This window comes from Corylus avellana, chromosome 4 (assembly GCF_965113065.1).
Source record: "Corylus avellana chromosome 4, dhCorAvel1.hap1.2, whole genome shotgun sequence".
Taxonomy (NCBI): Eukaryota; Viridiplantae; Streptophyta; class Magnoliopsida; order Fagales; family Betulaceae; genus Corylus; species Corylus avellana.
Genome location: NC_142493.1, coordinates 6,206,081 through 6,220,372, shown reverse-complemented (window position 1 = coordinate 6,220,372; position 14,292 = coordinate 6,206,081). Strand labels below are relative to the sequence as shown.

The window sequence follows — 14,292 nt, the reverse complement described above, 5'->3', positions numbered from 1 at the left end:
CTTATAAAAGAGTGTATGAAGTTTTAAAAAAACATATGTTGTGTTTTATTTTTTTTTAATTATTTTATCTATTTTTATTTTTATTTCAAAAGTGTTTTGTATTTTATTTTTTTAAGAAGCGTTTTAGTTGGTAATTATGGGCCTTTACAATTTCGTCTAGTGAGATTTGGAATGAGATCTCCAGGTCCAGAAGTTTCGGCTCGAACTGCCTGGGACAAATGGGCCACACATGCCTCTGCTGGGCCGGGTCGAGCCAATTAAGCGAGGGTTACCTTAAACCGGGCAATTTCTCCGCCGGACCTATCGAACGTCGATGACTCCCTCGCTGCTAAGAAAATGGAGCTCTCTCTCAGCACTGAGAGCCGGAGCTCGGAACTTCCGATCAAACGCTGCGTTGGAGGCTCTCGTCAAAGCTTCGGAAGAAAAAGTCCCCAACGTAGTGCTCTACAACTACCCATCCTTCTCTGGAGCCTTCGCGGCTCTCTTCGCCCACCTCTTCCACTCTCGCCTCAATCTCCCTTGCCTCATTCTGCCTTTCTCTTCCGTTGAGCCTCTCAGGTACAATGGCTTTGAACATATTCTTCGTTTTAAAATTTCTTGGTTTAGTATTTATGCTTATTGTGGCCATGGGGGGCTGTGTTTGGCTGTCGAGAAAGTGTAAGAAAAGTTCAGTTGGAGCATTGGGCTCAGTTGAGATCAAATTTTCAATTTTGAAACCGATAGTTTAGAAAATACATAAATGTGCTACTGTTTTCTTTGGGCATTTCAAGTTCTTCAAGGAACAAAACAGATCCTTGACTTGATTATAATTATATTTTGCTATTCTAGGGTTGAAGATTTATACGTTGAAGGGCTTGAGAGGTGCTATCTGGTTGACTTTCTTGGTCCAAAAGGATTTGCCATGAAACTTGCACGGCGTTCGTCATGCGAGTAAGCTAAATTTGATGTCTCATCGTCAATTTATTTTCAATTATCCATCTTAGCGTGCTAATGATCGTGTTTTATTTTTTTCTCACGTGGGTTTTGAATGCAATGCATAACTTGTTTACTATTTTTTTTTTTTTTTTTTTTAATTCAATTAGGGTAATAGGCTTTGATCACCGAAAATCAGTACTTGCGCAGATTCCTTCAGCTGAAAATCATCCTGATAACCTCAAATTTCATATAGATATTGAGAAGAGTAGTTCTACTGCCGTATATGAATACTTTTCTAATAAGCTTGCAGATATCAGAGGTCCTGATGTAAGTAGAAATTAGACCATTATCCTTCATGCTTTATTCTGTAGCACCTTACAATCAGATAACTGAAGCAAGAAGATTTTTTTTTTTTTTTTTTAAATATTTTTGAAACAAGAGGGTGGCTGCAAGTTTGTTGGACCCAAAAGACCAAGATCGTGTTGAAACAGTTCTTAGGTTTATTGAGGATGCTGATCTTCGCCGATGGAGCTTAGCTGAGATCAGGGCATTTAACATTGGACTTAGCGAATGGCGCTCAAAGTTGAACTGTATCACTAATCCATACGTGTATGAACAGGTTGGCAATTCAAATTCCAATGCCTTTCAGTGGGTGTACATTTCAGTTCAACTAAGTGCAGTAGCTATATTAAGCACATAGCAAATTCTTGGCTCCCATTTAATAAGAATTTCAAACATTTAGTATCAAATGCTTTACAATTTCCATTATAAAATCATAATCCCATGAAAAGACAAGTTCAAAGATTTATGGCTTTACATTTTCAATTTTCTGGTACTGATTGTGATCATGCCAGCTTTTTCTCTCAGTTGTGTGGGTTTCTTCTGCTTTAAATGTTCATTTACCTGATATATAGTTAAATAAACATCAAATTCAAATTGCATTCTGTCTTGATGAATTATCTCTAGAAACATTATTGCAGTTATAGCCATTCCTATTTTTTAATTCAGTATTTGTATAGAGGTAAGGTTATGCGGAGAAGTAGCTAAAACAATTTTTGTGAGTTTCATGAGACACATCCAGCTTAAACACATTAATTTGAAGTTTTAAAAACGATTTTAGTTTAAAGTGAATTTTTTTTTTTCTTTCCAAATTTGGACCTTGAATAGCGTATTAATTTAGCCTATTTTATTAGTACAGGGTTTAATGTGTATTGAAATTGGACACTGTTCCTGTTTTGCCCCTACATTTCTATTATTTCATATATTGTTTCTGTTTAATAGATTAAGCCTCTTTAACCTGATTTGGATCATCACTATTGCAGTTGCTGGAATTAAGTTCTGTGGATTTAATTGCTAAGGGAAATTCTTATATTTCCTCTCGCCAGAATGCTGCGAAACAATTGCTGGATAATGTTTTCAAAGTTCGATTGGGCAGGGGATTTTATGGGGAGTGTCTGGTAACAATAAGTCTCTACATTTTACATGCATGCATATATTTGATATATTTGATGCCTTCGTTAGATTTTCATCCTATAATACCACTCCTACTTTTATTTGGTCAACTCACTATCTAATTTGGATGGATGGATTCATTTTTTATATGGGCTTTTTAAGACCACTTTCCCATCCATATTACTCTGCCTAACGTGGAACCATTTGATGCCTTTGTTATGATTTAATATTAAATGCTTAGAATGTGGAACTTTTTCCCATAGTTTTTTAAGCAAATTTTTATTCTCTCATGGTGGTCTTAGGGAACTAGAGTGGATGGAAATTCTGAGTTGAGTGATGAAATTGCCAAGCAACTTAGTATAAAAAGTGCTGCAGCTGGTCTAAGGTATTTTGTCTAAGCAAAGGTGTAACATGGTTTATGTATTCTTGTAGAGTTGTATCTATCATTTTAAAATAATTGTCTGCTGCTGCATGTGGCTGCCTACCCATTCCGGTAGTTAAAACATCAAATTAGTTTTTTTTTTGTTTTTTATAAGTAATTGGCCCCAAGGAGAAGGAATGAGAGATTCAAACAAGTGACTTTCGCTTCATGAGGCGTGGTCCCCAATTGGCTGAGCTATCCCTTAGGCTTAACATTAAATTTGTTTTTTGTCAACATTGGACCCAAAGTTATATTCTAGGTTGCTATGGCTCTATGCTCCACTGACAACTAATTGATGAGTGCTTGTACATGATCCAACCAGCTTGATTCATAATTTGTTGTCAAAATATTATTTTCCTATGAATGATGAACTCTTTACTTTTAAAAAGATTGTTTTTTGACAGGTAAACACAATTCATTAAAAAGTGCAAAAGACGCAATCCAAGTACATAGGAAACATACAAGAGAAACCCTTAGCTAAAAAGGGATTGTCATAAAAGGGGAAAAAAAAAATTCCAGTTTTCTAGTGCTTACTACATATTTCCTTTGTGGATTGGTAGTTTGTTGCTTTTAGGTGTTTTTTTTTTTTTTTTTTTTTTTTCATTTTCATGGTCTTTCAATTAGACGTTTCAAAGTTATTCAAGCAGTATGAATCATAGTTTGTCCATTTTTTTAATCCTCCAAAATTTTGGATTTGGTTTGATGAACAAGGATGTTAAAATTTGAGGGCCTGTGGCAATTGGGCCAAATGACAATTCACATCCCCCTAAAACAGGGGGTGGTGGGTTAGATCAGGGGTCTGTGTCCCTTTCAGTGTGTGAGTAATTTTACCAAGAAAAAAAAAATAAAGTGTTTAACTTTTGAGAAAATGACTTGAATCAAGAACAATAAATGGACTGTTGACTGCAGAACCTCCAAGAGCCATTTTGTTGTTTGGACTTCGGTTCAGAAAGTGATCAAGTTAAAATATGGAATATGGGACTTATATGTCATTAGAGATACTTGGAATTTGCAAGTTATTTAGGAAGATATTAGAGAGGATATTTGGAAAGACAGTAGATATTTTTGCCTTATTTATTTTTTAGTCGTCCGTAGAATATAATTTTTTTTTTTTGATAAGTTAAATTCATTAAAAGTACAAAAAGACACAATCATAGTACACAAGAGGTATATAGAAGAACCCTAAAGTATAGAAAAGAAGAACAACACTCCAAAAACTTAGAGAAATTAGAAACAGACAATCTAATAAGCCCTACTATCCATGTTTAAAGAGATTGGAACATCTTCTTCAACTCTAACATCACCGTCTTGCGATATTCAAAGCTCCTTGCGTTTCTTTCTCTCTAAATACACCACATTAAACATAAAGTAGCCAACCTCCACAGTTCCAAAACATTATGGTGTCCCAATTGTCCGTCCAACTCACCAACAAATCTTTCACCCTTCAAGGCATAACCCATGCAACCCCAAACAACTAAAAAAGCAAGCTCTATAATTCTCTTGCAACCTCACAATGAAGAAGGAGATGATCAATAGATTCTCCACTTTTCTTACACATACAACAACAATCCATCACAATAACATGCCTCTTTCATAAATTATTCAAAGTTAAAAAATTTCCCTAAAGCTGCCGTCCACATAAAGAAAGCCACTCTCGAGTGAGCCTTAACTTTCCAAGTACTCTTCCAAGAAAAGGGGAACTCACCGAAGTAGATAACATATGATAGTAATACTTCACTTGAAACGATTTTCTTTTAGAAGGAATCCAACACATTTTATTCTCACCTCCTTGCCTTACACTTTTGGGAATACAACAACTCAAAGAAATTATAGACCACTTCCACTTTCCAATCATGCACGGGTCTTGTAAAGGATATCTTCCAATGAATAATTCAATTCTGAAACTGCATATGATTTGCCACCCCCGTATCTTTAAAACAAGCAATAATGAATAATTCTGGAAAAGAGAATTTCAAAGGCTGCTCCCCACACCATAAATCATGCCAAAACCACACCATAGATCCACGTCCCATCTCATACCTCACAATTTTAGAAAAACCTGCCCACTTCCTCTTTATACTTTGAAACACTCCCACACCATATGGCCCACTTCCTCCTTACAACACCAACCTCTCCCCAAACTATCATATTTAGTGTCCACCACCGATCTTCATAAAGCCTTCCTTTCCGTAGCATACCGCCACAACCAATTACCCAAAAGGGCTCGGTTAAACTGAATCAGATTTTTCACCCTCAAACTCTCTGAAATGATTGGAGTACATATTTTCAACTACTTCACTAGATGAAACTTAAATTCTTCACCAATACCCCCCAAAGATAATCCCTATGAAGTGCGCACAAGAAGGCATATATATAAAGTAGACATAGAAACATATGTGAAGTAGAAAAAGATTTGCATGAGAAATATATTCTAAGAGTCCATATTTATTTGGAATGTTTCAGGAATTATGGAGATATTTCAGGATTTATTTGTTGTATCCTGGAATTACTTGAAACTATGGGAGACGCCCAATAAATTCTATTTCCTATATCATACATGAAAATTTTAAAAAATTATGGGATAAATTTTAGAACCAGTTGAGTTTACTATGGCCTAGATCTAGTTGGCAAGATAGTCTGAGTTGTTTGGGTTTCAACTGAAGTGGTTAACCATATTCCCTGCATCTGCCCTTAGGTTAGCATTGGCAGGGTCAGAGGTGAAACTTTCTCATGCTAGTATTTAAACTATTTATTTAGGAATTTGAAAACTAGATATAGTTCTGGTTTTCCTTTTAGTGTTGGCTCCGGAAGCGGTGTGTCATTTTGGTTGATAGGTGTTGTATCTATAAAAGGAATGGGGAATCCGTGGACCATCTTCTTCATTGTGAGGTTGCTTGTACCATTTGGAATGGGTTGTCTTAGGTTATGTCTTGACAAATAGTTAACTTGTATGCTTGTTGGTGGATTGTCAGCAACATTCAAAGTGCTACTGTGCGGAAGATGATGCCTACATGGCTTTTGTGGTGCCTATGGAGGTAAATGATGGTAGAAGTTTTGAGGATGATGAGAGGACTTTGGAGGAGATGAAGTCTTTATTTTCATTAGTAATTAGCTATTATGATTTTCTTGTTCTTTTTGGTCTTACTAGTTAGGTGGCTATACGGCTTCTATTGTATACTCCCAGCGTACCTAGGGCTGATTTACAATTTTAATAATATCCCGATTACTTATTAAAAAAAAAAAAAAAAAAAGATTTATTATCTTGACACTTTCTCAAGTGTAGATTAACAATCTGTGTAGTTTAAGCATATCTAGATATACAAGTGAAAGAATATATATATATACACCTAGTTTTTTCCTTGGCACTGCATTGGTTGATTGAAACGCCATTGAAAAAGCTTCCCCTACTAGTGTTTATGGTTGTTTATTCTTATTTACGATTAATTAAATCCTATCCCATTTCTATAGTACGATGTTATTTCCATTGTGTTATTAGCTCATGAAGTCATTGGTATTTGATTATTTCGGTATTATCTTCCTCTATTGATGATGTCAGGCCTATAGGAGCTGTTGTATACATGCAACGATATAACCTTAAAATGTGCTTGAGGAGTACTGACAGTGCCACTGATACCTCTGAAGTTGCTAAGGTTTGCATCATTATCCACTAAACCATGCATTTTACCTTCTATGATAGAATATTTTGGACTAAATTAGTCAGTCCACATCTTGGAAACATGAAGGCATATGGCGGAGGAGGTTCCCCAAGTTCTAGCTCCTTTATTATAAGGATGGATGAGTATAACCAGTGGCTTTCAGTGAATTCGACATGAGCATGTCAAGGTGTGAAACACTATCCTTCCAATATTTTATGCTACTGGACTTTGTTGAGTTGCTAAGCCATCTTTCTCAAATTTCTCTTTTTGACATATTAAAACTACATATAAGTTTCCTGACTAATCCAATTGTTAGTATTAGCTGTCAGATAACTGCCAAAAACATCATCAAATACATAAAATTATTACCTTGAAAGCAAGCATTAATGATGAACCTGTGGTTTAATGGTATTTTTCCTGAGGTGCCACATTATTGAGTTGCTAGCTCAACACCAGTCAGGCAAATGAGTCCAATATGATAGATTCTTAAAAGCAATAATGCAATGCTCTATATAATAATTTATATCTTAAATTAATGATTTTTTTTTTTTTTTTTTTGGATAGGTAATCAAAGAAGTTTTATAAAAAGCGTAGGCGCCCCAAGCATACAGAAAATATACAAAAAGGACACAAAAAACAGGAAAAAAAAAAGAAAGAAAAAGCACCCACGAAAGCCCAAAAACACCCGAAATCCCAACAACACCGAAAACACAGGAACTACCAAACTAGCCCACAAAGAAACCTAACAAGCCCACAAGGACCTAAAGCCCTCACACCCGAAACCCACGAGGACACTCAATGCTACCACACGTGATCCTTGACTTTCCCTCGCCGCGCAGACACTTTTGCATCACCATAGTTACCGAAGCTTTATAAATTTAACAACTCCCTCTTGCCTTTAGTCTTATGCCGCCCAACCTTTCTTCCCGAAGAAAATCCTCTTTAACAACATCTAGTAGCGCCAAGGTTGGATCCTCATCTTCATCACAATCCAACACCCAATCAAGTGGGTCGGGGGAAAAAGCATCCAAAGGGTAAGAGAAATCGCCATAATCCCCATCCCAAACCTCATCTCCCTGATCCCACACAACAATCTTATTAGATGGACCAAAACCTACCAGCCACTTCCGTGATTGGATTAAGCCAGTCAACTTGACATCGACTGGAGTGCCTGAGGAGCAACCACCCAAATCTTCATCCACTCCAACTTCCATAACAACTAGAGGTGACGAAGTCACAACTGACACCTCAAACGATGGATGAGAAATTAATGATTAGTCTTTTTTTTGCCTTTCGCCTTTGTTATATGGACTTCAATACTTTCATGATTAGCTGTGAATAAATACTAATTTATATGGAGTTCAATAGCAGTTATATTGAAAGCAATCATGAATAGATTCTTTCACTTAATTCATCATAACCACTTTCCAAATTCTAGGGCTTGTTAGAAATCTGTGTGTCTCGAAAGTTCCAAGTTATCAGAAAGTGGCCAATAATGTATCTATAGCACAAACCAATGTACTAGCACCCTTGGCATGTGCAAGGCCAAAACTAGCACATGGTCCTAATAATAGTAAGAGAAATAGAGACTTCAAACACCAAACGCGGAGGGGGCTTGCGGAAGTTAAGCACATGTTTAAATAAACACCAAACATATGTGAATTCCTACTTAAACAATAAAAACAAAAAACAAAAAAAGTATGGGATGGCTCGCGCACACCCGGACTCTTAGAGCATCTCCAGCAGTATTTCTAAACTAGCTTTTTAGTTAAATTTAGCTATTTTGTTAATTTTTCTTGCTCTAACAAATATTGTAAAATAAAAAGTTTTCCTACTACTAATACAATGAACTTTCATATTTACAAGTTACTGTAGCACCTTGTAAGTAATATATTATTATATTTTCTTTCTTTCTATTTTTTAATCTTTTCTCTCTCCTCTCTTTATCTCTTTTTATATGGGGAAGACAAGGAAATGATAAAAAATTAATAAAATAATACTGAAAAATAATATTTAATTAGAGTAGATAATTAAAATAGATGTTCTTGTTGGAGTGTGTAGTGAAAAACTAGTAGCTAAAATGAAAAAAGTTGTATTTTGAGAGTAAAATAAAAACTCTTGTTGGAGATGCTCTTAGGGTGGTCACATAGCCACCCTAATTTTTTTAAAATTTTTAATAAGTTAGCTCTGACCTTGCAAAAGTTAAGCACATGTTTGTCAACATATTCCTACAACAAGAAAAGTAGACGGAAAACAAAAGTTTTTTTGTTTTGTTTTGAGTTGTTTGTTAATGTATTTGTCTTGAGAACAAAAAACAAAAATTGTAACAAACATGGCCAATGTGTTTTATGGTAGACAGGAAAACATTTTCAACTAGCCAAATTGTCCTGCCTAAGTAAACACCTGAAAAATACAAAAAGCGTTTTACAAGAACAATTTTATGCTGAAACAAATAAACCCTTAATGAAAAATGGAGAAGGTGCTCCACTGTTCCTCGTCTTCCTTTTCTTTTTTCATTAGATAGATTAAATAGGATGACCACAAAGGGGAATGCTACCAAAGTGCACCAAAAGAATACAAGAGAGGCAGTTTATTTAGACTAAGGGGTGTTTGGAAAACTATAGAATTGGTCCATTTATGATTTTAACCAAACTTGAAATAAGTCTGGTCAAATTTGAACTAGTTTTAACTACTATGCAGTTTGTTTAGACTTTGTTTGATATTTATTTCAGTTTTTATTGACCTTATCTAGACAAATGTGTATGTAATTAGCCAATATTTAGTTATTAAAAATTGAAAAAAAATAATGATAATTAATATTTTGAAATCTAGACCATAAAAATAGCATAAGTTGGTAATTACAAACCCTTGATATGTGACTACTTGCAACTCTGATATAATATACATTTCTGCTTCCAGAAGAAAAGAAAGGAAATTTCAATTCTTTGATGTGCCTAATTTTTATATCTCTCCAATTTTATAGGAAAAGTTGGGCCTAAATTTTCTACTAATCCTCTTTGTAAAACCTCATTAATACCAATTGCTTTCCACCATCCCCATCATTGCAATTACATTGTTTCTGCCTCCTTTGTTACCAATTCATTAGTGCCACTGTATAATGTTGCATTCAAGCAACATAGATCATGATTCTTTTTATTTTGGATAAGTACCAAATATATATATGATTTGAAAGATAATTTACATCAAACATTATAAATCCCTACAAAGCATGAAATTCCCTCCACTTTGTGTGTAGTATCATTGTAATTGCTACTAATATGTTGTGCAACATTAGAGGGAAATGATCTATAACAGAAGCATACAGATATTAGGTCGCTGGACAACCATCAACCACTATGCCCTTGGCTGTTGGACATGTTGCTAATGGACAATGTTCACCGTCAGTACCCCACCAGGACACATTTTTGTTTTCCAAGCCCAGTGAAAAGTACAATAGCACACCCATGAAAGCCACCCCAGCATCCAGTGCTGCTGAAAGAACATAATTGTACCTCTGCCACCATTGCTTTCGGTAGCGGAAGATGTAGCAATTGAAAAATGTTCCAACTATAATCCAGGCATTGTAGTTCAAGGGTGTTGCCGGTGGCATCATTCCTGTTGCTCCGAGGAGGACTGGAAGGTTAATCAAGGGAATCCATGATTGCCCAGGGAATGTCTTATGAAGCAGCCAAACAATAACTGGCCCTACTGCACCTCCAAGGAAGAACCAATTCATCGCTGCATAGTTTCCCAGAGTTCCAAATATCCGTTTCGGTCCTACCAGACCCCAAATTACAGATGCATCAAAGAAGACCCGGTCCCAGGGACATGTCCAGGGACTGTCCGAGGGAAGGAGATCATCCTGGCATATGTTCTTAATAGAGTCGAGCAACCACACTGCCACTGCGAGGTTGACGGTTGCAGCCAGAATTGTTCCTATGAACTAGGTATACGCATGCACCAATGAACAGAAGAGTAAAATATCTCAGTAGTTTGCGGAAAATGTGCCAGAATAGCTTGTATATATTGGATTGTTTTTCGATTATTTTCATTGTTGTTCTAAGATCATTATACACATCTAGCTTGCTTTGCTTCTTTTCAATATGAAATTACAATAAGTCATGCTTTCTGCTTTCATTGCATCTGTTTTAAAATAGGTCATTTATATTTTGGGCTGGTTTTTGTATTTACAAATACATAAGAGGTGTCTAGAAAGCAATTTTGATTCTTCCTAGCATCCACTCTGGTGTTATACTGGACAATGCTTTTCTTTAGTAATATCAAGCAATTGGTACCATCTACACTTCGTGTAATATGAATGGGATAACTTGGAGATTGAAAGAAGGATATACATATTAAATACATGGGCTTTGTTTGGTAATGTGTTTAGGAGGGTGTTTTTTGTTTTTTGTTTTGGCTTGAGAAAGTGTTATAATGTGACAAAGGCGAAAACAGTCTAGTGTTTTGTGAGTATTGTATTTCGGGTTATTTGTTAATATTTTTGTTTTGAAATGGAAAACAAAGGGTAATTAATCTTTTAGCTTTAAGACTCCTTAAAAAGATGTTTCCACTCGGGCGTTAAAAAGATCTAATATCTAAATAATATTAAATAAATGTGTACACTTATTTTCATTCTTTTGATCTGTTAATGGTAGAAAAGAAGAAAGTACCTGAACTAAAAACATCGATCTTGGAGGAATCTTCATGTAATGTCCTAGTTTGAAGTCACAGAGGAAGGAGACAGCCTGAGCCATGCTCATATAGCCATAGGTTTTGAAGCACACATTGGCTATTGGTCTTCCTGGGTATATTAGACCCATTGCGTACTCCGTGATAATGTTTAGCCCCGGTGTCTGTATGAACATCAAATCATTCACAGGAAAACAGCAAGTTGTTATGCAGATCATGAATTGAAAAATGCACAACCAGTTGAAATGCATGCTTTAGTGAAGCTGGTTTAGTTTGAACCCACTAACCTGGTTTGTTGTCGCAGTTATGATGCTGATTGGAAGAGTGAAGGTGAAGGCCATGGCTCCGGCAAAGAGGAGCCCCCACCATGGCATCTGGATCTGATCATTTAAAAATATGCAGAGTACAAAGGAAACTGCAAGTGTCACAGCAAGCAACAAGTAGAACCACCAGGAAGGTATGTCCTTGTATCTCCTCATCAATTTGGTATGAATATCCTCCTTGCCCCGATACGAAGCATGATACCGCTCATAAATTTCCCTGCTCATACATTAATTGTGCATGAAATGAGACTTTACAAAGACTTTAATGATAGAGAAGCATGGTTTTGTTATCTACTTTGGAAGGGGTCTTATATATATACCTGCCATAGAAGAGTAACACATGGGTGAGGGTGGATGCGATTGTGGCGAATCCAAATCCATATGTGAGAGCGAAAAACATGCTCAAGTGAATCCGTCCTTGATCAGTATATGTCGCTTGATCGAGTTCAAACTTGTCATTTACAACGGCTGATATGTTGTATTTTTGTCCTACAGCTGTAAACAAGTGTGAAGAGAAAATAGGAAATCTACTTGCATTGTACAAGTCAAACCCCCAGTATGCTGTAGGGATTGCAATGTAGAGTATCAATATGTAGCCTGCAAAAATGTTGACAATGGAGAAGAAAGGGCTGATGAGGGGGCTGAACAAGAAAGATGAAACAGCAGCCCAGTCAAGTGTCACAGCTCCCACTCCAAGGCCTCTCATGCCGGAGCCGATCTGCTGAGCTGTGACTGATTTGGAGAATACCCAGCACACCCATGATATGTTTGTTAGTGTTGTGAACAGGTACCCAGGAAACAGGTACCATGAGAAGCTGCAAATCAGTGCAATTAGGAAGAACTTTGCCCTTGACATTCGCTGCTCCTTTTCACGCTCATGCAAAGCCCTGCAAATAGGTAAATCAAAAGTTAACAAGAATTAGAAGTGTCTTCCACATTTTATACGGTGGCCTGAATATGTTAATGGAATCAAGACAACACGTAATATTTTTTCGGTGTTTGGTCGGACCAAACATATTTTCGGTTTGATAAAAAAAAATAATAATAATTAATTAATTAATTTCAGAGAATGGTTTCTGTTTTTTAAATTTCATAAACTATTTTTCGAATTTAAGTTTCTCTTTTCAAACTGTCGGACCACCGCATGAGTTTTTTGGAACTCCATCCGGCCGTTTTCTGCTAGTGCTCATTTTCTATAATTGATAGAAATTTTCTCCAAACCATGCAAAATAGTGTCGAGTGACTATAAACATTTATAAGGTACATTAAATTCATAATCTCATTAATAGTTAATAGCAGATTACTAAGTTAGACAAAAGTTAATGTGCATTTTAAATGTTTATAGATACTTGGATAAGAAAGGGTTGTCTATTTCTTATAAACATGCATAAGATCTTGTCCACAGGCAATTTGAGATTATTTCTCTCTAGACTAATTTGAAGGAAATTTATGTCCTTCGGTTCAAAAATGTTTTTTGGAAAATATTTTTTTAAAAAAAAAATTCGTTGAAAATATTTTTTGCTTGGCTGAGATATTTTTCTAATTTATGAGGTGATGGGTTAAATAATTCTTAATCCATTAAATACTTTAAAAACTACTAGAGTGTGACAAAACGAGTGCGGTCTTATCATTTGATGTAGATGAATATTGTTTCGGCCTAAACCCAAAAACGAAAATGAAAGCGAAAGACAGGAGGCCCAACAAACTAGAGGCCGAGCAGCAAATTCGTGGCCCGTTTGTTTGTTTTCAATAATTGTCTCGGCCTTTATAACTCTTTTTTTTTGTTTTTTTCTTCATCTATAATTATGATAATTGGGGTGGGGACTACAAATATCTCAATAAAAAACTTCCTCTTAATATCATTTACAATAGTCGTGTTAAATTATTATTTATTTCAAAATATTAAGCACGTACAAAAAATAGTAGATTTTATTAATATTCATATACATTTCTTTCACATGGGTTCAAACTCTTTTTTAACAAGTAAAATTTAAAAATGAAATGTGAGAATAATTGAAGATAATGTTTTAAACTCGAAATTTTTTATTTTGATTTTATGTTAAATCACTACTTATTTAAAAACATAAGCTTATAGAAAAAATAATAAAATTTAGGGAAAACTTCACTTTGGTCCCCTGAACTTTCACCCGATTTTATAAACCCTTCCCTGAACTTTCAAATCTCTCATTTTGGATCCCTGAACTTTCAAATCTCTCATTTTGGATCCCTGAACTTTCAATTATTCTCAATTAGAACCCTTCCGTTAATTTTAGCCGTTAAAAATACAAAAAAAAAAAAAAAAAAAAAAGACCAAAATGTCCTTGATTTTCAATTTTTTTTAAATAAAAAAATGTTTTGGATGTTGAAATTTTATACAAAAGTCGGGTATAAACATCATGTAACATTTAAAATCTGACGGAGTGGTCCACATTGAGAGTAATTGAAAGTTTAGAGATCTAAAATGAGAGATTGGAAGTTCAAGGGGGGTTTTATAAAATCGAGTGGAAGTTCAGGAAGTTAAAGTGAACTTTCTCCTAAAATTTAATTAATATTTTAACAATATAGTGCAAAGAATTGTATTAATCCCAACTAAATCTAGAGTCCTGTATTTTCCACCAAACTTGGAACTATGGGAACTTTGAATTGATAAGATTATAGGGGAGGAGATTATAGTGTATTTGGCTATAAAATAAAATAAAAAGAGAGAAGAGTATAGTAGTGTAGTTGGAAAAAGTGGTCTACAATTATTGAAATAGTTGAATTATAGTTTTGGACTGTTCCCACAAACCGTCATGAGTCACATGCGGCTCCTGCTCCCTCTCACTCACGGTATGAC

The 14,292-nt window shown here is 35.4% G+C and overlaps 2 protein-coding genes across 6 annotated transcripts; one reads left to right on the top strand and one right to left on the bottom strand.

The window, feature by feature from the left end:
- Positions 1 to 310: 310 nt before the first annotated feature.
- LOC132177481 (heat shock protein) lies at positions 311 to 11,527 on the top strand. Of its 5 annotated transcripts, none has more exons than XM_088515373.1 (9): positions 311 to 558; positions 829 to 930; positions 1,083 to 1,242; positions 1,355 to 1,534; positions 2,238 to 2,372; positions 2,670 to 2,752; positions 6,345 to 6,438; positions 6,532 to 6,631; positions 11,438 to 11,527. In XM_088515373.1, exons 1-8 carry the CDS (start codon positions 314 to 316, stop codon positions 6,619 to 6,621), a joined length of 1,089 nt encoding a protein of 362 aa, XP_088371499.1. In that variant the 5' UTR covers positions 311 to 313; the 3' UTR covers positions 6,622 to 6,631; positions 11,438 to 11,527. The 5 variants fall into 5 exon arrangements, with proteins under 5 accessions (XP_088371499.1, XP_059445805.2, XP_059445804.2 ...); XM_059589822.2 differs by lacking the exon at positions 11,438 to 11,527 and adding an exon at positions 9,770 to 9,856; XM_059589821.2 differs by lacking the exon at positions 11,438 to 11,527 and adding an exon at positions 9,740 to 9,827.
- LOC148586198 (oligopeptide transporter 4-like) lies at positions 9,773 to 12,501 on the bottom strand. Its single transcript, XM_088515372.1, has 4 exons — positions 11,777 to 12,501; positions 11,421 to 11,673; positions 11,115 to 11,297; positions 9,773 to 10,387 (listed from the first exon to the last, which is right to left on the bottom strand). Exons 1-4 carry the CDS (start codon positions 12,310 to 12,312, stop codon positions 9,773 to 9,775), a joined length of 1,587 nt encoding a protein of 528 aa, XP_088371498.1. The 5' UTR covers positions 12,313 to 12,501.
- Between the last annotated feature and the right edge of the window lie 1,791 nt (positions 12,502 to 14,292).

Bases quoted from the DNA above. Each gene is read 5' to 3' on its own strand.
- LOC132177481 (XM_088515373.1), top strand. From the start codon at position 314: ATGACTCCCTCGCTGCTAAGAAAATGGAGCTCTCTCTCAGCACTGAGA. The intron at 559-828 runs GTACAATGGCTT...TTGCTATTCTAG, and splicing joins TCTTCCGTTGAGCCTCTCAG to GGTTGAAGATTTATACGTTG. The intron at 931-1,082 runs GTAAGCTAAATT...TAATTCAATTAG, and splicing joins GCACGGCGTTCGTCATGCGA to GGTAATAGGCTTTGATCACC.
- LOC148586198 (XM_088515372.1), bottom strand. From the start codon at position 12,312: ATGTCAAGGGCAAAGTTCTTCCTAATTGCACTGATTTGCAGCTTCTCA. The intron at 11,298-11,420 runs GTTAGTGGGTTC...ATGTTCATACAG, and splicing joins TAACTGCGACAACAAACCAG to ACACCGGGGCTAAACATTAT. The intron at 10,388-11,114 runs GTACTTTCTTCT...GCGTATACCTAG, and splicing joins GATCGATGTTTTTAGTTCAG to TTCATAGGAACAATTCTGGC.